Consider the following 25,254-nt stretch of genomic DNA (forward strand, 5'->3'; position numbering starts at 1 on the left):
GGTCTAGCAGTCATTCAACATTATGTCAAACTAATTCAGGCAGCCGGACCAGGAAAATACTGAAGTTAAAGAAAGACTGGAGGGGAGATTTGCAGTTTCCTGACCCCAGTGTGAGACATTGCTGCAGGAAGCATTTATGATGGTGTCAGGTGGGTGCGGAATACCTGGAGTCAAATGGGCTGACTCTCCGGTCAGCTGATGGATAGTGGAAAAATCTCCTAGCACAATCTTGCTTTGCCACTGCTGATGACATCAGGAAGTATATAGTTAATCTTCAGACTAACCATGAAGGCCAAGGAAGATTAAGAGAGAGGATCAGGAAAAAGTGACGTTAATTCCATTGGACAGTGTAGCTTCCACCAATTAGTGGACTTATGCAGAAGTTGAAACAGGTCCAGAATAATGGATAATGACTGGAGATGTAGTAGGAGACTATCTCAGTCTTCCTGAGGAAGGACAGTGCAAGTAGTGTCAAGAAAAAGTCATGCTGCCTCTTTATTGATTAAAATACCTAAAGTAAACTTAGCAAATGCAAGCGGAAAAGCAAATGATGCTTTTCAAGCTTTCAACTGCCTAATAGGTTAAGAGACCGGTGGTGTAGTATTCATACAAGAAACATTCCTGAATCGTCCTGGAGTCAGATCTGAGATTCCTTATAAGGTATCCTTATGTTTTTAATGTCTGCTTTACTCCTTTTGTAGCATAGTTTCCAGATGGTGTGGAAAGCTGCAACTTTTTCAAATGTTTCAGAATAAATAAGAATTTCTTTTTCAAGTTTGTATTTCTTTAAAAGATGATATCTTCTCTCCTGAATGCCTACTCTACAGCAAAGCTATTTATACCTTTTGGCAATTCTGAACCTTTGGACACGTTCTTATAGTTGAGAATTAATGCTTTGTATAAAATTTCAGTGACTAGCACTGATCAAAGACCAGATGGTTCTGTGGGTAATAAGAAAACAAGGAGGAGTATAGTGACCCAACTAGAAGCCCTAAAACACTTTGAAAATACTATTACTTAAAGCTTTATCACTTTTGATAGAGACTTCCTGGAAAACAAAGCTAACAGTTGCGATATTAACCTCTCTCTGCTCATTATCTGAAATACCAAACTGATTGAACAAGGGCTTTTGTGTGGTCGGTAGAATTACTGCAATGTAAAGTTTTACATCAAAAGTGATTGTAGTTGTGAAAATGGAGACACAAGAAGTACTGGTTTTGACTGGAAGCATGCTAGGTAGGGTTGATGTTGTACAGTGTGAAGGATTTTATGTTTTTTTAACTACTGCTTTTTAATTTCCAGAGTATTGTCCTTGCTTATATTGAATAGGTGTGAATGGAAGTTGAGAAGGTGAGCTTGGGAAAAGTTGTGCCTTGTGACATGAGCATTGGAAGTTTGTAAGGAAAATTTCCTAATGATTTAAGTGAAGCCAGAATTTTGTCCTTTTAACCCAAATATAATAATATGGGAACTCCTTTACATGATGTGCATAATTCTGTTAGTATGCACTAAAACTATAGTCTGGAGGCTCGGTCTTTGGTATGTCCATATTAAAGTAGGTCCTGTTGTGTGTAAAATGTGCATTAGACCTCTTTGAAAAATGATGGAAAAAATTACAGCATTGCTATACTTGAGCAAAATGTTTCAGTGACATTTTATTTTATTTTTTTCGTCTCTGTCTTCACCATTTTAGCATCAAGGATATCTTTAGGTCTGATATCTGATTACAAGGAGGAGAGAAATTATGCTCTTTTTTGAAAAAAGTAAGACTGCTAGACTCCTTCTGCTTTAAGTGTGGGAACTGCTTAAAACCATTTAATATTTTTTGATTTGTTGTAGAAGTTGTGCTTACTTCACTTTTCCCCATGCATAGAGGAGATTGAATTAACTCTTCAAATGGAAAGAGTAAGAACAAAGATAATTCCTTAAGAAAAACGTTGAAATGACAAATAATTTGGAGAAAAGTTTTCAATACCATAAAAGCTAAGCTGAAATAAGGGCTGAAACATAGATGGTAATCTGTGATCGTTAGCTCTTTTTTTGATAGGAGAAGGATTCAGCTGGTCACCTACAATGCACAGCTTTTTAACAGAGTCTAGGAATTTGCTGCACATCCTGAGGGCTTGCTGTTCGAAGTCTATATGGACTTTAAGTATATCTTAATGTGTTTATTCTTCTAGACGCTCCCCTCTTCATATTGTAAGTGATAAACTTTCCAAGTTTAAAAGGTAGCTTTCTCCTCTGCAGTTACTATGGAAGTGAATGGAAACTAAGTATATAATTTTGTGTTTCTGTGGGGTGAATAGTGCACTGAGTCCAAAGACAAAGAGGCAAGCCAGCATAGCAGGCATGAGGTAATATATGTAGTCTGTGTGCCAAACGTGAAATAAGAAACATCTGCAGTTTGTATTTTGAAGTTCTGTTTTATGCAAATGCTCTATCTGGAAGCAGAAAACTCACAGGAGTGCCATCAACAATTGGACTGAATTCCTGATCTTGCTTCTGTCAGTGATGAAAGCAAACCTCTTTCCTTCCTGACAAGGGTAGGAATTTCATCACTGGGTTGATATTAAATAACTGCAGCTAAATTCTGTCTATGTAGAAATTATAAAGTGTGTTATGAATTTGAGTTCTTGTTTTATGTACTTTCTAGAGTAGAAATTGGGGAGGCTGAGTCCATTGCTACATACTGTCTGTGTCCATCTCAGGATTTTGCTACCTCTTTAGCTAGCACAGTGCTGTGTTGAACATGGCTTTCTGCTAGTTGAACAGATTTTGTCGTCCGCAGTGGTGCCAGTAGAGATTTACGCCTATATCGCTCCAGTTTAGAATCTGCCTTGATGTGCAGTTTGGCAGTAGGGATAAGCCTAGTTACTAGCTAGTTGCTGCTTGGCATAAGAAGTGTGCCTGTACATTCTCACTCCCTCCTTAGCACTGCTTCTAGTCTGACCCCTTGCTGAGTCAGTTTAGGAAATCAAATTAGCAGATAACCTTTTGTGTAAGCGGTGACTTTGTTCCTGAACCACTTTCTGTGGGGTCTGGAGTGGCAGGGCTCATGCTGGGGAAGCAACAGTGAATATGTGGCTGGGAAAGGTGACCAGCCTTTGCGCAGCAGCTGACCATTAGATCCGATTAGCTCTAATGTCAAACAGTATTTTCAGCTCAAACCCATTTTAGCCAGTGGCATAAGCTAGCCAGCTGGACTCTGATGAAAAGACAGAGCTGGACACCTCTTACTGTCTATGGACTCTGGTGTGGGGGATTGATAGAGAGTGAGCTACCTGATTATGTCTTTAACTGCCAGGGCAAGATTCTCTAAAGCTTGTCTGTCAAATTGATGTATTTATTTTTCTTAGGTCCTGTTCTTTCTTCTAGATAGCATATTTCCCTGCACGAGAAACCTTGTAACTTGTTGTACAGTGCCATACGCAATTGTAAAGTCATAAAAAATTGTAACTTGTGAAAAGTCACACTGAAATCCTGTTTTGTATAGAAGACAAAGGTTTTATAGCTATAGTTATTTACGATGAGAGATTGTACATTTAGCCAGTTTTTTTTTTTTTTTTTTTTGGGGGTGGGGTGGGGAAACCAGTTTAACTTTTATTAAGGAATTCCAGAGGCAAAAGAAGATGGAGGTTTGGTGATACAATCTGCTTAAAATTTAGCACGCTCAAGAAGTTGGAGCAGAAGTTTGTATTCCTTAAAATATGATCCTAGTCACGTTCTTCTAATTGATACTGCCAATCAGGTGTATGCTTACTTTGAGGATTGTATTTTGAGGATTTTCTTCTTTCAGTTTCTCTCTTCTAATTTCATTTTTCCCATCTACTGTTTTATGATACTTTTCTTTCTAGTAAACTAATTCTTTTATATGTGAATAGTACAGAGAATAAGTATGGCCTTTTGTATGATGGGCAGTATGTTATCAGGCTGTACAAATAAAAAGGTTGGTAAAGAGGTCTCAACATTCTTCTGCTTAAACTCTTGCATTCCTGTTTTTTTTTTTCTTTTTTTCTCCCCTACTTTCCTCCATGTCTGTACATTTTTATCTTTCTTCAAACTTAGGATCGTTCTTATCAGTTTCCAACTGAAAAACTAGGAGAACTTAGTTAAATAGTTTGCAGGCTCTGTCAAGAAAGCACACTAATAAAGGATATGAGTCCTCAGGATGAATCATACTTCAGCTATCTGACATTGTAAAGTACTTTTGAGAAACTGAAATGTAAAAATTCATTAGTTAGGGCTGTCATTTCATCCTACTTTGCCCGGTTCCTTTTTGCACTTAGATTAAGCTGTATCATCCACCTACTCTCAGATGCATTCACGTGAGAGGAGGGACTAGGACCTTCTGGTACCTCAGCTCATGGCCAGCTGGTAGAGCTGTGAGCTTCCACCACCTCCAGAGTGTTTGTGAAAAGGGTCCTGAAACTGTCATCTGGCCACCTTCCCTGAAAGCATTAGAAACTTTCTCTTACCAGTGTACTGTCATCTCAGAAGATAAGAGGTTGCATTGTAGACCTGGAACATGTTTTCGACATTTGTATTAATATAATTAGCAATTTGTTTTGCAGAAGGATCATAGAGATGAAGTACAGCTAACAAATATTTGTCTAGGTGTCAAGGTTGGGATGCCGGTTTTTAACATTATTTTCAAGAGTATTTATTTGTCCATTAAGTTTTATTTTTGCTTGTGTCTGCAAGGAGCGTTTACTTGCCTGGTTCTTTTTATTGTGTCCGGATATCAGATGGAAAGAATCCAGTTTATCTTTTGTTTCACCTTTGATTGAAGGAAGCTGCTGTTGCCCCATTCTACCAGCTGACTGTCAGATTTTTATTTTTTTTTTTATGTTTAAATATGTTAAATTATGACATCTGCTCTCGTGTCTACTTTTTGGAAAGGTTTTTTTTGCATTTTAGGTTCCCCTGTCTTCATTTCCTTTTCTCATTATTTGTGTCATCTTTCCAGCAGTTGAAAAAAGAAGACTATTTATTGGCAAAGATTTGCTCTGCATGAAATATGCACCAAAGTGAGGTTTTCTTTAATCTTTCAGCAGTAATAGTCTTGTAGCTATGTTAAGTAAACTTAAACGTTTTCCAGCTGAAGTAAGTTCATTCCTACAATACAGCAAACAGTTCACTGAAAGACCATTTGTGTGTTGATTTGTAGACTTCTCCTTTTGAAGAGATGTGTGGTTACTTAGCTGGATGGGACAGAGTGAGAGTGCAGAAGAGAGGCTGTAAAACCTTGAAGGATTTGTTGAGAAGTGGGGCTGGGGAGGAGAAGTTGCAGCTGGGGTAGGTTCAGCAGTGTCAGGGGTCTGTACGAGTAGATGTGGGGAAACTGGATTGAAGGTGGGTTGACTTCTTTCAACATACTACTGTATGATCTTCTAGCATAATTAGTAGGGTTTTAGGTAAAGTAGTTGGTGGTCAGGGTGAACGGAATAACATTGGCAGTGTGTTTGGGCTGAAATGCTGATTCTCTTTCCGTGGAAGAGCTTGAGGCAGGCTTCAGTGCCATCATGGCATGAAATATTGTTGTACGGCCTGGTCACATCTGTGATAACTAGACTGAGCTTTACATACTTGTCAGTTTTGATAGTGCTGTAGTGAGATGTCCCCTTCAGAGTCCTTTGACTGTATAAATTTACACTGGCTGTCACAGGTGATTCACTTCTGTTCACAAACTATGTCACAGTCATGGTGGGGAATAGAAAAATCAGTATCCTTAAGTTAGTATGTATCTGCTTTGAAACCCAGTTAAGTTTTTAGCCGTTGCTTTCCATCCAGCATCTACGTAAAATAACAGTATCATGGCTGTCACTTAAAATAAAACTTTTTACATTCAAGCATGTTAGAGGTATTTTAGGAACCAAATACAAAGACAATGGTGTTAATATTTTGTATATGTAGATCATGTGGGATCTGTGCATGCCTCTGAAATTAGGAGTGGTAATGATCCAGAATTAACTTGGTGCCTTCCTGCCAGCAGTAGCTGCCAGTGTTCTGTAATACACAGAAAAAGATACATGTTTTTGTGGAGTGAAATTTCAACAACTGTTCTCTTCTAGTAAGTGATCTACTTCCTACACTTTGTATGCTTAGTTGTTAACTGATATGTTTTAAATGCCTAGGCTGGAAACAAAGCACTATGCCAGTATATTTAACTGGCCAAATTCAAGGACGCAGTCAACTGTTTGTATAAACAAGACTCCATCTGAGATTTTACATCTTGGGTGTATTTTATTTGGTGTGCTTGCCTTTGGAAATTACAGCCAAGTAGGTTGACACTACTTTTCTTTCTCTTCTGTTAAATGCTATTAAAGGTAGATTTTCCTGACCCAGTAAGGAATGATCATAGTCAGGTGGTAATACACAATTTATCAGCACAAATATCTCTTAGAAATTTTTGTTGCTTTTCTTGCCCCACTCAGTTTTGGGCAGATGGACTCTAGCTGTTGATTGGCAGGTTTGAGATTAGAGCAGCAGGGTAAAGCAGGTGTGCTAGCTGAGCAGTGTGGGGACTCCTGTGTATCTTCTCCCCTTCTTATGCTTGCTTCTTTTAGTGTAGGCTGTTTGCTGCATGAAAGACCATATATTTACAGAGAGCTGTTGAAAAGGAGATGGGGAGCATAGAACAGGATGCATAGCAATTGGTGATTCTTCAGGACTTGGCTTGGAAGGTCAGTTTCAAATAAATGAATTTTTAAATAATGGCTTGGACTAAGGAAGTATATAAGGTTTTATTTTTATGGGTTACGTGTCCTTACTGCTACTCGTGTAATTACCTTCCCTGAGCAATGGGGAGGAGGTCTGCTCTCTGGCACTTTGAATTGGATACACATGACTTACTGTTGAGACTTAATTATTGAGTCTCTTTCTACTATCTTGTTGCTTTTATTTTGCCATTTATGGGAGTGGCTTCAATTAGCTTTGAAAGCTAATTTTTCATGTAGACAGTTTATTTTTGTAATGGCCTTCTATTGTGCAGAATCACCATTAGGTCAGCAAGGTAAAACAGTGATGCAGATGCACCATGAAACATTAAAAAGTGTGGGCTCCTGGAGTATGTCATTAGCTATCTTTTTTTTTAAAAATGTAGCATGTTTCATGTCAGGACTTCTGTGGAAGGCAGAGAGGAAGTGTTTCTTGAAGTGATCCCATGCAACCATCCTCTGTTGACGCATCTAGAATAGCTTAAAAAGCACATACTGTTTACATATTCAAATTCTAACCCGATTCTCTTTCTTGGGACATACCTTTTTAAATGCAGAGGCTGCTCCTGAGCAGTAGGAGCCCAGTGAGGGGGGAAAACGAGCCTGTTCCACCCCATCCCAGCCCCAGCCCACGCCTCTGTGTACAGGGTGGCTGTAAGGGAAAGGCACGATCCTGGTGACAGCACTGGGGGCGCTTTCCTGCTGCGCGCTGTGCATTCCAGGGGGTGGTGAGAGGGAACACCGGGGTGAAGAGGCCCTTCTGGAGCCGAGAGCACTGTGCAGAGAGACTTGAGTATTTCCCTTGAGAGCCTGATGGGATCTGGCAGGCCCGTGCTGAGCCAGAGCTAATAAACTTGCACTGGCCTCCTGCTGCTCTGTGTGTAGCTATGGATGTGTACCAGCACTTACCTCTTCAGGCCTGCCAGCTCAAGAATCAGCCTTCGTCAGTTAACTCAGAAATGCTGAACTGCCCCGGGATGCAAAGGTGCTCCAGGGTTTTGCATTAATTCTGTGTTGTGCCAGCAAGTCCTCCTGGACCCGTACTTTAGCACTGCACCTTGGGCTTGGTGTGTTTCCAAGCTGTGTGCATGTAGCTCTAAAATTGAGAATAGATTATAGTAGGGTGTTTCGTGATGCTTTTTATTTCCTCAACTTACAGTACCTATAGAGACCCCGGTGGGGGTGACTGTCTGTCCCCTCTGGTATGTTAACCCTTTTTGTCGAGTCCAGTGTTGTATCTTTTGGGATGTATTGCAACTATACGTTTGGAATAAGAGAGTCTGATGAGATGTTAGGAGAATCTTCTTTGCATAGAGACTGGTTAAAGGCTGGAACAGGCTGCCCAGGGAGGTTGTGGAATCTTGTGTCCCTGGAGGTGTTTAAGACTCAGCTGGGCAGGGCCCTGAGCAGTCTGGCCTAACTAGCCATGCTTTGAGCTGGGGTTCAGAGTGGATGACCTCCACATGTCCGTTCCTGTTGAAGTTACTCTATTGTTCTGTGGTATTTATAGGTTTTATTCCTTAAAGTTCCACCAAAGTGGAAAGTATCCCTCCCTTTTGGAGGGCTGTGTATGGATGGTTATAGGTACTGAACATTTGTCTAATCAAGAGATCTGAAAAGCTTGACACTTAATTCTGTGTTGATTTAATGTGCAGTAGCGGTAGCATTATCTGCTACATTTATTTTAACACTCGTTTAATGCCATAAAAGCTGAAATGTCACCAAAGAGTTGTGTTATAGAGAACAGCATAATAAAGGGTAAATGAAACAAAATTTCTTTTCTATAAATGTATTTTAAATGTCTCCTAAATCAGATCTGTCTCTCACTTAATTAGCTTGGGCTCCCATAAGTCAACTTTACTCTTGCTGGAATAGCTAGATGCAGCTTGAGAAGTAAGAAGTGGAACTCTTGTGGAAAATAGACCTGTTTCGAGGGAGGGACAGAAAAATTACTGTTCCCATAGCAGGCAGAGCATTCAGTGAAAAATGTGCTGGATAGTAGGAGAGGGAGAAATGTCCTAGTTTCCCACTAGCTGTATGCAGAACTATCACATTTCAAGACGTTAGATGATGACACAGAGAGGGTGGAATGACACCCGGAGTGATGCTCCCTTAGGATCTTGGCTGGGACCTCCTTACAGGGTGTGACTGGTGAGCCATGGGCAGGTGCTTTCCTGTCTGGTTCCTGGTTTCCTGTTCTGCTGCCTCACCATTGGACTTGAAAGCTACTCAGTGGGATAATTAAGAGTTAAGAGACTTTTGGGGAGGAAAAGCAATGAGTTTAAGCAAGAGAAGGAGATATGTCGAACAAGGTATGGCTAAAGTAGAAAGAAGGGGAAGCAGAGTTGAGTGATTCTGAAGACTGTGAGAAAAGATGGGGAAATGTGTTAAAGGGAAGAAGAGACAGTAACCTCAAAGGAGAATGAAGTTGAGACAAACATGGACAGGCATATCTAAGACCTCCAGGAACCTACTGAGAGAAAATAGACTGTGTTTGATGTCATTTTAGAGTTAAATAGTGCATACAGTAAGGAAGCCTGTATTGTATTCCTCAATTTACAAGTGGCTTGGCGAGCAACTGTTACCAGTCTGGCTAGTAGGTCTAGTGATATGGCTGTTATATGGGGAGTGTGTATGTATTTGTATGTATGTGTGGGGGGTTATAGATGTATACGCACACATATGTATTCAGTTTTACATCCTTTTCTAAACTGTTTAATTTACTGGGAAACAAGTACAGCTGGGAATAGCAATGATCTGCAGATGTCATTGCAGAGGCAAATTGCTGTTACAACTTTGGATGGACACTGCTGAAAATGTTTAAATGACCTAAAAATAACCACATGTAGCATAAGAGACATTGTATGTGAACTGATATTTCTTCATGAGTCATTTCCTGCTGAAAGTGTTATGCAAAACTAACTGCTGGAGGGGGTGTATGTATGTGATTATATATAAAATCAAGAGCAGGCTGTGCTTTTTTTTCCAAGGTTCTTTATGTGGCTCTGCTGGTTTGGAGTGCAAACACGATGATCAGTATTCTGCCTATAAGGAATGGTCAGATTTAATATTGGCTATTGGAAATTGTGGTGGTCCTCTGGCGTTGTACTCTGTGGTGTATTTTCCCTTGAGACTGCCTATAAAGTAGGCCACACATTCTCAAAAATTCCTTGAACAGAGGAACTATTTGCTGCTCTGAATTTTGCTTTAAAAAATATTTTACCAATTATTTAAATCAAAAAATTAAAATAACCAAAATGAAACAAACCTAAGTGGATAGGTGCCTTACTAAGACAGCTTGTGTGCAGCTACTGTGTGCCTACCTGAGGTGGTAGTCTATCTTTTAATAACTGAGAACTACTGATAACAGTGAAATGTAATGAATTACTCTAGATATCAGTGTTAATGACTTCATTGCTGGCTTTATTTTATCAACTAGGTCATGTGGTTTATGCATAGTTGGAAATGACTGTATTTCACTGGCCAAATCTTTTAACTGGTTCCAGTTCATAAAGTTCATTCATCTCTGATTGTATTTAAACGTGTGCAATGCAAAACTGTTGTGAGTTGAGAATCACTCCTAGGATAGGAATTGCATGATAAATGTCTTGTTAAAGTTAGTGCAAGAACAGTTTAAGGGTAATGTTTTTAACTAGTAAAAATGTATATATTGGAACTTTTTGGGAAGTTAATTAAAAGGATTTTAATTAAACAAAAATAAACAAACCCCAAAACAAAAAAAACCCACCCCAAAAAGCTTCCAAAAAACAAAACACCCCAAAACATTGGCACAGAGTCTCACTCAAACCTGAACTGTGAAGCATAGGATTCAGTTTTCATCTTGACTGGTATTTTGTTGTTGACTTCTGTATTGTATCTGTAATGACAGACTTCTGGCTTCCTTCTTTATAGGCTCAGATTATTCCTCAGTGGGATGGTTACCTGGTACTGAATCCCTGTGGCAGTCCACAGCCATTTCATCAAGCAGTCAAAGCAATCCTGTCAGAAGACACAGTATAGCTTCCGACAGCGGGGACACTGGGATTGGTACCTCCTGTTCTGATAGTGTGGAAGGTGAGTTGACACTGTTAAGTTTTGGATGTTTCTGAGAGAAACGATCCAAAATGTTTTAAAGGTTTGTTTCCCAAAATAACGGTACTTTTCCAAAGCTGTTGAGCACATGCAGTTCTTTATTTTCCTGGCTGGCCCAAGTAATTGTTATGGCGAGGTTTAATTAATTTACTTCTGCATGAGTTGTGTGCATTAACTTCAATTGCTGCCACAAAGCCAGTACTTATGTTAGAACTTCTGATAATTTCAGTTACAAGAAGTGCCAGATTTATACAGAGAAGTAATATCCTGTACTGTAGCAGTTGCTAAACAAGTGATAAAAGCAGAAAAACTTTTGAGGGAGTTGATGAAAGGCCTGTGCTTTCTGGTATTTATTGTGTGTGTCAGCAAAGAAAGCTTACTAATTGGGAGGAAAAAGGTGTGTTGTCTTCTTATTTCTTTCTACTGGTGGGAAGTATGTTTACATTTTATTGCATGGCATTTGGCACATTGTCAAAGATCTTTAAGGAGAATCAACAGTATCTAAAGATTGTTAAAACTTAGTTTGGACTGAATCATGATTACTCAAAGTTGATCTCAGGGAGGGGTTCAGACTGCAAGGTAGCAGCATTTTCATAACACTGGCACCCTCCCTACGGAATGTGTTACTGGAATTAAGTTTGAATGAGAGAGAGAGACTAGGCAGTAATAAGGCTTGAGGTTTTCTTCTTGCACAGCCTTATTTTCCAGTAAGATTTTCCAAGACAAAGGTACAACAGTGGGACTGTGATATACTTTTCTCCAGTGCCTTTCTATGCCTGGTAAATTTTTCAAAAAGGGTAGCTGAAATGAGGAAGAACAGGAAGAATTAGTAGAAATGAAGTAAGGAATGCTGAATCAATGTCGGAGCTAGAAGTCACTATAGGGGGGATGAGCATTCCTGAGCAAGAGGTCCGAATGCCTCAGAGGTCTGTCAGGCCTCTTTGCACATGAAGAAGAAACCCTTTCTACCCCCTACCTGTTGTATCTGTCAGTTGGAAAGAAAGTCCATAGGAGAGTCCTCATATCTTGCTTTCTGCTTACTTTCATTTCTAAATCTTTATTGGCTTTAGCAGAATAAAGGTTTTACTCAAGTACTCCAATTCTTGGATGTAAACATGAAATAGTAATGGTTCTTAATGCAGAAGCCTTACTGCTTTTTATTTTCTTTTTTTTTTTTTTTTTAAAGAGTTGTAGAGGGAATAAAATGCTCTCATGGCATGTATATATATAGATTTACAATCAGACTCACCCAAGTGTTGCACAAGAGTATTTTAAGATGCAGCGTTTGAATTAAAAACATACTATCCCTTCCCCCCGCTTTGAGGGCTTCTCCATTTGAGGGGTGGGAGGAACAGAGAGGAAATGAAACAGCACCTCCTCATCAGATGTTCTCCTGGCTAAAGAGCAGAACAGAACAACTGTTCTTGGGGGTGGGGAAGAGGGATGGCACACTGATACAATCACAGGTTTGATAGGCATGTTACCAGCTAGCTAATAACTGTGTCCATTTGCATGTTTTTAATAGATCATTGTGATGAGCTGCTTTTGGGGTTTCTTAAAGTAAAATTGAGGGCAAAAGTTGCAACGACAGATAGTTCATAAAGTTTGTGCCTCTGGCAATGCTTGACAACGGTCAGTTCCATTTTTTCCTTAATGTTACTGATTTCCTGCCTCCGTGTTTGAAAAACTTTCAGTAGCAGAAAAGAAAATGTTAAAGAAAAAAGGAGTGAAACCTAAATGTAAAATTAAAGTTAATGGAAAGAGCATATGACAGGTTTGGAATTTGAATGTGTATGTAAGTTATTAGTGGAAAGTGCTGTTGCCTATGGTACCTAGTTGTCTGCATCTGTCAAGCTGCCCCCTCCCCACATCCATGAAAAGAAGAGTGTCATTGTGATCTGTGGGACTGCCAGGCCAGACTGGTAATTGCAGACTTGATGCTGGCCATCTGCTCTCAATGTGGCGCTTGGGAAGAAGCCCTTGGGGATTTTTCAGAGAAGAATTTTTTTCACAAGTCAGCAGATCATTACAAATTTTAACAATGCTCAGAGAATGAAATGTGGCCTTGCTAGTTCCTTTCTATTGCGCCTACTAGAAATCAAAAGCTTAATTTCAGAATTAACGTCTGCTTTAATTCTGGAAGTTGCAGGTGAATTAATTTGTAGAGATGAGTAGTTACTAGTAAATACATTGGTGCAGGGAATGGAGCTCAGATGCATTTCAAATCTTTTTACTGGTTTTTCTTGCATCTTAAATTTTCCTTCAAATTTGTCTTCTTACTTGTACTTCATTTCAGGAGCACTCGTTCTTTTTGAAAGTACAGGGTTTAAAGAATAGTGCCAAGTAGTTCTTGTGTTTGACTCAAACCTACATGGGTTAGAGAGGAGGTAGGTTTTCACAAAGATAAGAGGAATAGAAATCCTTTATGTTAAAGTATATTCAGTTGGTTGTCTGTATGTTATGTTGTGCAAAGTTAGGAAAATTAGGAAATGAAGTAACTAGTGGAGCTTCGCTGTTGTAGTTGAGCAATGTTGATGTGCACTGGGGGAAGCTGAGGAGAGAAATCTAGAAAACGCAAATGTGGGGATGTTAGTTTGGGTAGAATAGGTGTAAAATTGTTAATTCATAGTGTTCCTAATTTCAGGATAAAAGGGCTTTTTATTTCTGTGTAAGCTACAGTTAATGTGGTTGGGTTTCTTGTTTGTTTCCTGTCAGTGAGTGGTTCTGGATTCAGATCAGATTTTGAGCGATATAAAAATAATTACTGTATTTTATATGGGGAGGGGGAAAAGATTTTGATATGGTCTTTTTCCAGGGTGTGTTTTTTTTTTTTTATTTTTAATTAACTCTATTTATAAGTCAACTCTGTTTATTGCTGTTTTCAATTTATCCTGTACAAGTCTGACTGAATAGTTTACTTTTGGGCATTGATTGCAGCTAAGCCTTGAGAAAAATCTCATATTCTTTGTTAAGAAATATGGTGGAAGTGAAGTTTAGAGCCCTAAAAAACTGTTGAAAAGTTACTGCGCTTCTGGTAGAGTAGGAGGTTGTGTTCAGGATGAACCGTGTGAAAGAAAAAGTTTTAGTTGGTAGCCAACAGCTAATCAACTACCAGTGAAGACTATCTGAATGGGCTTGTTCTTGTTTTCCTTCTCACTGTCAACTCGGAAATTCACAGACATAACATTTGTGGCTTGTGCTTATAGGGACAAAAGATAGCTCCTAACATCAAACAGCTAACAGCTGTGTTCCGAGTAGGTCTTTAGGTTCAAGTTGTCTCTTAAACTTCAGACTTTGACCAAAAGATTGTTGTTCCTATTTCAGAACTGAAGCTAAAAGAGGAAGCAAGGTTAAGGGGAGGTGGGTGGCAGAAAAAAGCCTCTACTGTAATGAATAAGTGCAGGTATAAAGTTCTCAAGACTTTCAGTTATAGGATCTTGTGTCATATCTTTGTGCAACTCAGAAGTCTTTCAAATGGAAGCAGATTGTGGTAAACTTCTAAATTATGACTTCTCTGATTCTCTGTCTACATTAAATGCATGGTCTAGATTAAAGGGCTTCGCTTACAATTTGCAGTGTCTAATAGGAAGAAGACGTGGGATACCGTATGGAAATGTGCATTCATGAAGCACAATGTTTCCTATTCTTCATCATCAATAATAGCATTTATACTTAGTTTTTAATAATGATTGTGATACCTGTGGCAGTCATCCATCTGCATAACAGTTCTTTCAGTACCATTTATTCAAGAAACACGAAGTCTGTATTTTAAGCAGTTTTGAGTTTTTATTTGGGTTACCTAATTAGAGAATCAGGGTCTTATCAGAAATTAAATGGGCTGCGAACCCCAGCAGAGCCCTTTCCCCTGTGCACATTCTGAGTTTTGTCTTTTAAACAGGAAGGGTAAGAAGCAGGTATAGATGTGACAAGGTACAGGGCTCATGGCTTTTGCAGACCAAATAATTTTCCTCCATGAGATAACTTTCCGCTGCACAAGAAGCTTCTTTTATGAAGCAGATCTTTCTCCCTTGCTATTAAAGATGATTTTTGATATACCATTTCCAGTTAAAAATTAATAGGCATGAAAATTCATAGAATGTTGCTTTCCTGGAAGGGAGATACTGTATGCAGAGGATCAGAGTTACTACTGTTTTGTTTTTTTTTTATTAAGGAGTTTGTGTTCTGCTAGTGTAACTTTTTTTAAGCTCCACCACAACAGACCCCCCCCAACACCCCCACCCCCCTTAGAAATATTGATTTAAGATGAATGGGGTAATTGTGTCTGTTTTCATACAGAAATCTCAGTAAGTGTGTTCTGTTCACAATCTGAAATGCTGTTCCATAGCTATATATAGGGGTTGCCTTTGGGAGAGGAGTTTCTCAAGTGGTGGCTCAGGGAGTATTGTGGACTATGTGCGGTACGCTTGATGATATATTATCACTGCATTTTGTGTAGATATGACTTCTCAGGAACTCTTAACTGATGGAATAGGAACTCGCTTTAATGTTATGAGACCCAGAGGAATCTCTCATCTCTCATTTTGAACTGAATATGTTACCTTTTTAACAGATTAAAAAAAAAAAAAATCTAATTAGTTCAGTTTAATTGTAGTGTTTCTTGATACTCCAGGGAACATGGTACAGCGAGCTCCAAAGTTACTTGATTTTGCTATTTCAAGCACTCTTCTTCCAGCAGGTCCTGAGCGTGGTATTCTAACACTTTTATTTTTTTCCTTCAGCAAAAAGGAAAAAAGTTAATAAATACAGCTATTGAATATAGTGAAAGGCAGAACTGAATTTCAGGAGACAAAAATCTGAGTATCTTGGGGGGTTCTTTTGTTTAATTTAGCATGCTGCTACAGATAATGGGATTGAGAATGTTTGCAGGTCAAATACTTGGTTGCGCTGTCAGTTTTGATGTCAGGAAGGTGCAATAGCACAAGGATCCTGCATCTTGAGAGCTAGCAGTGTTCTTTGTGCTCATTCTCTACTGTGCTCTGTAATTTTGGAACATGATGGATTTTCAGAGAAGTCCCTGAACTTAATTGATTTAAGATTAATCTCTGTGCCTTTGGATCCTGACAAGTATTAGCATAAGTTTGGTGAAGTAGCATCATTATTTGGAGCTAGAAAATAATTATGTTTGAGGCATCCTTCCTTGGTTTTTCCTTCCTTTCTGTTTGCCAGGTCTCACGTTGTGAAGCAGTGTCCTGCCCTCTGAGTCAGTCTTAATGTGTTACTTGGATAATATCTATCCTGACAGTTGGAAATGTGCACTTCACTGAAGCCTGTATTAAACTCTCTTCCTTGTAGAAGAGGTACTGTCACCCCTTGCTAGAATGAAGTGTCTGTCTATCTAAGAGGAATATAAATATTAATGCTCAAAGCTTGGCTGTTTATTTTCTGAGTTTTTTTTTTGGTAGAATTTGAACCAAATTTGTAAACGTGCATTGTTTCATAATTCTAGTAACCTATTTCCAGGATTTAATAGGAAAAAATGTTGCTAATAAATTTCCACTAAAATAAGACATGGAGAAGTTGTTTCAGGTGACAGTGGCATATTCCCTGTGTGAACCTGTGTACTCTGAGTTTGAAATTGGCTTAAAGTAAACTAAAGGCACTCATTTGTTCCATATGTGATGTTCTGCAGAGAGAAATAGATGCTGTTTTTACTTCACACTTTGCTTTCTTTTGTGATAGTTTCTCCATAGAAGCAAGCTCACAGTATGCACATGCTCAATTTTCCTTACATAAAAAATACTACCAGGCTTTTTTTTCCAGCTTGTGGGACTGTTCTGCCCAGTGAACTCAGTGAATTTTGCCTTTAGCTAACATCAGTATTGGGCTTTTTAGAAAGATGACTTCTGTTTCTTCTAATCAGAAATAACTCAGTGAAAATAAATTGTGCTTACTTAGGATTTGGCAGCATTCACTTTGATACTGTGCAAAGTGTTATTCCTATCATACATATTTTGGAAGCTATGTCACTGAATTATATCAGAATGAATGTGTTTAAGATGGTGTGAGGGGTTGTCCCCCACTGCCATGTAAGCTCCCACGTAACCTCTCATTCATTCTTCCCCAGTGGGACAGGGGAGAGGATCAGAAGAGCAAAAGCAAGGAAAAAACCTCAAATTTGTGGGTTGAGATATCGACCGTTTAACAAAGGAAAGAAAAAAACCAACTGAACAAAAAAGCAAAAGCACTACCAACAGACTCATGCTTAGCCAGTCTCCGAGCAACAAATAGTTGGGATAAAAACTATCGCACCAGTTTTATTGCTGAGCATGACATTACATAGTATGGAATCTCTCTGGTATTTCAGGTCAGCTGTCCCAGCTGTGTCCTTTCCCAACCTCTTCTGCAACCCCTTGCTGAGGTGGCAGAGGCCTTGATGCTGTGAAAGCCCTGTTCAGGAGCAGTTAACACACTGGTGAATTATCAACACTGGTTTTGGTCAGCACTGTAAAACACAGCACCACAGGAGCTGCTATGAAGAAAATTAACTGTGCCAGCCAAACCCAGTATAATCTCTGCCCCTTATTCTATAGCTTTTGCATCGTGCCAAGGTGAGGTCTCAGAGAGTTGTTTTCAGTATGCCCTGTAATCTGTATTTGTCAAGTGTGGTGAATATCTGTCATTCTGATGGGGAAACAAGGAGCATCACACAATGCTCTTGTCTATATTTAGGTTAGTATCATGAGACCTGGGCATGCCAAGCATCACACATCTTTGCTGAGAGATTTCATGGTGGACTTTGCACTTTTCTTTGCTACTGTTACATCAAAGGGAATGCTTTGGCATGCATTCATCAGCTCTGTAACTCAGGATCTCATGAAACAAACAGGAGTGAGATCAGTTTCAGAGAACAGCAAGAGAAGAATGTCTTGAGCCTTAAACTACCTGCATATGAACACTGGAAATGTATTCTGTAACTACTCAATATTTAATGTACATTTTCAGTTAGCATTTGCAGCCTTATCTGAAAAAAATCACAGGACCCCTTTCTAATCCTTTCCACTACAGACAAAGTAGTGCACTTAGTGATAGACTAGTGATTTGAGATGTAGGCAGGGAGTTGCTTATAGCCTCCTGCTGAGCAAGGAGAGAGCTGTTGCTGCTGCTTGGAGTTCTAGCTTGGGATTTGACAGAGAAGACTGGTTGTGTCCCCTGTAGAAAGGTTTGTAAATCCCTGATTTTTAAGTTTTACAACACTTCCTGTTTCTGGAGAACTCACGCTTTGCTCTTAGTCTTTGTTCAGCAGACCTGTTTCTACCTTAATGTATATACAGATAAAACTTTTTTTTTTTAAGTGTAAAGTTCAGTTAGTATGTTTAATGTCACTCTCTATTTTAGCTGTGATTTCAGTGTACTGATGATAAGGAATTATCGTAGAAAACCTTTGAAGGTAGAACGTAAAAGCTCTCTGTTAAAGAGAACCTTTTTCAGGGCCTCACTTGTGTTTCTGCGAACTTCTGTGATAAGTCAGATGGGCTTTTTATATCAGTTTTGGCAGTAGAAAGGCATTGGTGAGAGACAGCGATGTTCAGTGACCACTCTTACATGAAGCAGAGTTATTCCATCTCACTTCCTTTGTCACTGACTTTTGTCAGGTTAGGGGAGTAAAATGTTTGTATGAGAAATAGGCAGCAATATAATTCAAACACAAAGCAAAGCAATTCAAACACAAAAAGGAAGAATACAGAAGGTGGAAGCAAGGACAGGTAGCCTGGAAGAAATACAGAGAAACTGTCCAAGCAGGCAGGGATCAGGCTGGGAAAGCCAAAGCCCTTGATAGCATTAAATCTGGCCAGTGACGTCAAATGCAACAAGAAAAGCTTCTATAGGTGCATCAGAGATAAAAGGAAGACTAGGGAAAATGTGGGCCCTCTCTGAAAGGAGACAGGAGGCCTGGTTACCTGGGACATGGAGAAGGCTGAGACACTCAGTTCCTTTTTTGCCTCAGTCTTCACCAGCGAAGGCTCCAGCCACACTGCCCAAGCTGCAGAAGGCAAGGGAGGGACTGGAAGAATGAAGAACCACCCACTGTTGGAAAAGATCAGCTTTGAGACCATCTAAGGAACATGAATGTGCGCAGCTGCATGGGACCTAATGAGATCCATCTGTGGGTACTGAGGGAACTGACAGATGAAGTGGCTCAGCCACTGTCCATCACAGTTGAGAAATTGTGGCAGTCCAGCAAAGTTCCTGCTGAGTGGAAAAGGGGAAACATAACCTCAGTTTTTAAAAAGGGAGGAAAAGAAGACTCTAGGAACAACAAGCCAGTCAGTCTTACCTCTGTGCCTGGTGAGATCACAGACTGGATCCTCCTGGAAACTGTGCTAGGGCACATGGAAATATAAGGTGATTGGTGACAGCCAACATGGCTTCACTAAGGGCAAATTGTACCTGACAAATCTGGTGGCCTTCTGCAACGGGGTGATGGTGTTGGTGGACAAGGGAAGAGCAAGTGATGTCATCTACCTGGACTTGTGCAAAGCATCTGACACTGTCCCACATGACATCCTGATCTCTAAATTGGAGAGATGTGGATTTCATGGTTGGACCACTTGGTGGATATGGACTTGGCTGGGTGGTTGCATTCAGAGTTGCGGTCAACGGCTGAATGTCCAAGTGGAGAGTAGTGATGAGTGGGGTTCCTCAGGGGTTGGTATCGCGACTGGCGCTGTTTAACATCTTTGTTGGGGATGTGGACAGTGGGATTGAGTGCACCCTCAGCAAGTTTCCCAACCACACTGAGCTGTGTGGTGCGATTCACACGCTGGAGGGCAGGGATGCCATCCCTGGGGACCTTCACAGGCTGGAGAGGTGGGTCTGTGCAAACCTCGTGAAGTTCAACAAGGCCAAGGGCAAGGTCCTGCACATGGGTCGGGGCAATCCCAAACACAAATCCAGGCTGGGTGGTGAGGGGGTTGAGAGCAGCCCTGCGGAGAGGGACTTGGGGGTTCAGTGGATGGAAAACCGACAGTGACCCAGCAATGTGTGCTCACAGCCCAGAACCCACCCGTGTCCTGGGCTGCATCAGGAGCAGGGGGGGCAGCAGGGCCAGGGAGGGGATTCTCCCCCTCTGCTCTGCTCTAGTGAGACCCCCCCTGGAGTCCTGTGTCCAGCTCTGGGGCCCCCAACATGAGAAGGACATGGACCTGCTCGAGTGGGTCCAGAGGAGGCCATGAAGATGATCAGGGGACTGGAGCAGCTCCCCTGGGAGGCCGGGCTGAGAGAGCTGTGGGGGTTCAGCCTGGAGAAGAGAAGGCTCCGGGGAGACCTTATAGTGGCCTGCCAGTGCTGAAAGGGGGCTACAGGAAAGATGGGGGGGGACTCTTTATTAGGGAGTGTAGGGATACACTGATGAATAACTTTTAAACTGGAAGAGGGTAGATTTAGGTTAGATACAAGCAAGAAATTCTTTCCTGTCAGGGTGGTGAGGTGCTGGCCCAGGGTGCCCAGAGCAGCTGTGGCTGCCCCCTCCCTGGAAGGGTTCAAGGCCAGGTTGGACGGGGCTGGGAGCCCCCTGGGCTGGGGAAAGGGGGTCCTGCCCGGGGCAGGGGGGTTGGAATGAGATGATCTTTAAGGTCCCTTCCCAAACAAACCATTCTATAATTCTATGAAATGACAAGTCTGACTAGCTGACACAGGTTTTGGGTGGGATGAAACAATTTGAATTGTGGGGACTGGTAAGGAGGGGAAAAAAAGCCTGCAAGAATACTTGCCTGTCTTCTCATGGTGGGTTTTTTGCACTAACTTCACCTGAGTGATGGTTAGTAACAGCTGGTCTGTTAATTTTCAGGCAGAATAGGTGCAAGTCTGTTGCTTTTGGTATGTTATATTTCTTGGCGAACTGTGACTGTTTTGGTTTTAAAGCAGTTATTATTGTCACTGTGCTTTTTTTATTGTATGCTAGTTTTTTCTTATATTTATTTTACATGCGTCTTACCCAGTCAAGTTTAAAAGCAAAATCGGTGTGGCTTTTTCCCCGTGCAAACATGGTATAAGAAATATTTTGAGTGTTTTCTTCTTTTTAAAGGACTGACAGATAATATACTGCTATGGCAATGGTTACATTTGTGTCAGGTGTCATGGAAGTGTGTGTTCTAGAAGTATAGTCAGCTACACAGAGGTCACCTCTTTACCACTGAAAGGGAACAACCGTTTATTCTAGAAAGTGTCTTTTAAATGTGCACTTGGCAAATTAGAACATATGAAAACTACAATTTGAGATGACAATGGAGTTGTTCTGTATTTTTTACGCTATATTGAGCTATCAACAGCTATCAGCAGTCTTTCAGTTAATTATGGAGGGGTCTTGCCTCCCTACTGCTCCTTTTGATTCTTTCGGGAATTGCATTAAAAAGTTACACACGTACACTTTTTTTTTTCATTCATTGAAATTGAAGAAATAACTAGGACATGTAATTTGAGATGAGCAGAGGGTGCAATAAGCCTCAAAAAACAAGGGTTGTCTAGTTTAAAAGTATTTGTTAATCTGTAAGAATAATCTTAGTTTATTCATTGTAATAAGTTATTCCAGTTTTAGGTAATATTACAATAATTAGAAGTTCTCCTCGGTATTTTTTCTGTAAATATATTTGTGATTATTGTAGTCCTTAAAGTGTGCAGTAACCATAATTTCACCTTCCTGCTGTGTTGAAGAGGAAATTACTGATGAAACCTGAGTCACCTATGTGCTGTGATATTAAATACTTTCTCTGCTCTGTGTTTTTGTTGTCCTTGGACACTTTTAAAGCTCCTGGAGCTGATGGTCATACCCTCACACCATTACATTGCATTCTCATGTTACTTGTAAAAGTTGCTTTTTGTTATCTCCATGGTACCTAGAATCTGTGACCCTTTTTCACAGCCTCATACTGATTGCTACAGTGTAATTTTACTGAAGTTTTGGAGACTTGGGGATTTGTCTCTTGCCTCAGGTACACTTACTTTGCTGTAATAGCTTATTTATGCAGGTTTTAGATTTTTTTTTTGGTGTGTTTTCAGCTAAAAATACACGTTTAAAAGCAGCATGTCATTAATTGCAAATAAAAGTATTGAAGAAAATTGAGCAATGACAGGGTGCTAAAGTGAATTCATCACTAACACTGAGTCTTAATGGAAGAAAAAAAAAAACTTTCCAGTGCAGAAGTGTATAAGCCAATTTAATTTCTTTGATTCTCATAACTTTATTGTTCTTTGTTCTTACCAGTAGTGACCTTTTAGCAATGTGCTGAAAGAAGAAGGTTTTTAATTCAAAATCTTCTTGTGTTTAACAGGAGTTGGTATGAAATGTATCAGGAGAGTGGAGGTGAGAACATCTCCTGAGTAGATGTTCTTCCATTTGAAATTAGTTTTATAGCCTTGCTATTTTAATATAACCTGGAAGAAGTCTGTACATATTTTGAAGAAAGTCTTGGTTATATAAAACACAGAGACAAGTCTTGTCCAGTTTTTGCCAACACCATATGAACTATTTATTGCATTCATTTGGATGTGCCTGGTAGCACCAGGTGACCTGGTGTGAGGATCAGCTCTTGATATTTGGGTTGAGAGTTGAACTGAATTCAGAACTGGGCTGAAATGAACTTGTTGCTTAAGATTTGTTTTCTTGTGTCTCTGTTGTTAAGGTCCGGACAGTATCAGCAGTGTTGGTGCTGCCAGGAAAAAAAAAAAAAAGCCTAAAAACTGGAGGGCCTGTGTTCCCTTCTGGCTACAGGATGGCCATTGAAATGGAGCAGTGAATAGCCTTTTGATTGCAGGGTGAGAGTTGGGACCTTGTCTGTTTCTCCCTGTTTCATTTGAGAGAAATTTTTAATCTCTGATACTGTGGCTCTTTTTTATTGTTAAGTTACATGATACAGGTAGGACATCTGAATATGCTGCATTTTTAAGCCAGTTGCTAAGAAAACCTTAGGATACATCTCAATTTAAAAAGTACCTTTTTTTGCTTTGTCATGATGACTTGGCAGTGGTCCTGAAAAAGGAATGTTTAAGCTTTGAAAGAGTGGATTTTAAAATGTGGGGGTCTCTTAATATCTTTTTATTTGTGTAATAAATTTTGCCTGCTGCTCTTAGACCATCACAAGCGAAAAACTGCAGAGTTCAATTTCACTTAAAATTTGGCTTAAAATTAGATCTGTTTTGTCTAGATATATCCTGGACTTGCTCTTGTCCAGAATGGCATTTACTAAGAAGGCAGAAGTTGAGCCTCTCATCCTGTGAATGGCAGAATATTGGCCCCTGTGTGAGGAAACTTGTGTCTTGATTTGGCTTAGTGTTTTTTTGTTTTTGTTTTTTTCCTTCTTCCCTGTTTTTAGTGGTTGTTTTTTTATACTACCCTTAAGCAGCTTTTCTCTTTACTGTGAAATCTTCCAGTGTTCTCCACCCCCACAGTGATAGCAAATCCTCTCGTGAAGTGACCACATGGAGGCTTTGTGAAAGTTTGCAGGTTTTAGTACTCTGTATTGATAATAAGCCTCTTAAAGTATGTTCTTGCCTCTTAACTACTTGAAGCTTTTTCCTTCCAACAATTTCCATTGAAGATGATTTTTCCACTGCAATTTTATATTCTTGTATTCTAGTTATTCTGCATAACTGGTTAAAAAGTTTATGCCTCATTCTGCTTATGAAGACAAATACAACTTAAATAGCTTTTTAGTGAATATTCAAGATTCTTCTGCAGAAAAATGCTTTGAAGCAACCCTGATCCGAAAAGTTAGTTACATAGATCTGAAGACTATCTTTTGTGGATGTGTGCATATTGTTTTAGAAATGTCTGTTAACTGGCAATATTAGAAAAAAAATGTAAGTCAATTTACATGTATATGTAAGAATACAATTATGTATTTTTTCTGTGGGAGAAAGATGAGTGTCAAGAAAAAATACCATGTGTTTTATTCCCTCTAATGCAAAAACTTTCTCTGAAGCTTTTTCAAAGTTTCTTCTAGTAAGAATGAAAACCAGAATGATGTTTTTCATAGAGATGGTGTTTTAGTACATGGCTTGGTGAAGAGAATTGTAGGTTGGGTTTGTGTTGTTTGTGGGTACTTCTGGGGTTTTGTTTTTAATTTTATGCAGAATCAATATAGTTTCAAGAGAAATTAATTTGGTTTCGTAAACTGGGATGACAGTGTTACAATGGTGGAGGACTAAGTAGACCAAAGACTGTTAGTGGTCTGATTATGCTGGATTAGTAGGAACCCAAGGGTTCCTGTAAAAGATGTAGGAGTAACTTTTCTAATTTTAGGTTGATTTCTTGTTCAGTCTATGTCTGGTATTCCTGTGGTGTTTAGTTGTATCCTCTTCTGTGCACTGTTCTCTGTGCTGCTGTTCCTCCAGACACTTAATCCTTGGAAGAGAAAAAGTGGCAATAATGAACTATACTTGTCAGGTGTTAGTAATTTGTTGCCTGTATGGATTACATAAACATAAATTAGCATCTCCTTCCATGTTAGTTGTCTTTACAGTATATTTCTTGTTCCTTAAGGTGACTCGATGGATATTTTATTTTTTTTTTTACTCTTGTGGCATTGAACAGAAAGTTTGTAAGGATGTTGCTAACAAATTGAACGGACTGCGGAAGGCCTTTTCTTTCCCTGTGAACTTACTGTCCTGGAAGAAATCACATTCCTGTTTTGAGATCACAACATAGTCGCCTTGACAGTACGTCTCTGAAAAAGAGATGGAAGTGGGAATAAATTTGCTCTCATCTTGCCAGATAATAATGTAGCTGTGACATGACAATCACCTCTTAAATGTATGACACACCTGGTACTGAATGCCTCTAACAAATTTCACCTGAGTGTAGGTTGGTTCTTGCAACCCACCTGATGCTTAATAACGTAAATGCCACAGTCTAGCTGATCCCAAAAGAAAATAGGAAGCGAAGAGTTTAATTCAGCCTTTTTTTTTTTTTTCTTTTCCTTTCAAATGCAAAATTAATAAGGATTTTAGTCTTCTTGAGAAATAATTTGCACCGGATATTTTCATGCTGTAGAATCATAGAAATGTGGTTTGGAAAAGACTGCTGGAGGTCACAATTTCCAGCCATGTGCTCAGAGCAGGACTGTCACCAACACAGACCAGGTCAGCCATGATTTTGTCTGACTGATTCTTGAAAAACTTGACAGGTTCCTCAGCCTCTTTGGGTAGTCTGTTCCAGTGCTATAGGATGCCCTTGGGAAGAATTTTTCCCTAATGTCCAGCCTGAACCTGCCAAGCCACAGTCTTTGGCTGTTGGCCCTTGTTTCGTCTGCTACTACCAAGAAAAGTGTGACTAATAAATTTAGTTGTCTGCCATTTATGTATTTATGTTTTTGGGGAGGTGGGGTGGGTAGCTTGTGGGTTATGTTTTTTTCCCTGGCCAAAACTGTGTACTGGCTCAGTATTACCTCCTGTAGTTTCGGGCAAGTCTAGATATTGTAAAACAGAGTTT

General features: G+C 39.7%; 1 protein-coding gene across 7 annotated transcripts in view; it reads left to right on the forward strand.

Annotated features, from left to right (window-relative positions):
• Positions 1 to 25,254, forward strand: part of CEP85L (centrosomal protein 85 like) — a 157,928-nt gene that overhangs the window by 38,756 nt on the left and 93,918 nt on the right. For 5 of the 7 annotated variants that reach the window (XM_042795749.1, XM_042795748.1, XM_042795746.1 and 2 more), the window contains one exon: positions 10,629 to 10,790. In XM_042795749.1, coding sequence (XP_042651683.1) covers positions 10,629 to 10,790 — 162 coding nt within the window. Of the gene's footprint in view, positions 1 to 420; positions 661 to 10,628; positions 10,791 to 25,254 lie in introns of those variants that run through there. The other 2 variants (XM_042795751.1, XM_042795752.1) reach the window with 2 other exon arrangements.

This window comes from Tyto alba, unplaced genomic scaffold (genome assembly GCF_018691265.1).
Source record: "Tyto alba isolate M040663 unplaced genomic scaffold, T.alba_DEE_v4.0 Super-Scaffold_22, whole genome shotgun sequence".
In the NCBI taxonomy this organism is placed as follows: Eukaryota; Metazoa; Chordata; class Aves; order Strigiformes; family Tytonidae; genus Tyto; species Tyto alba.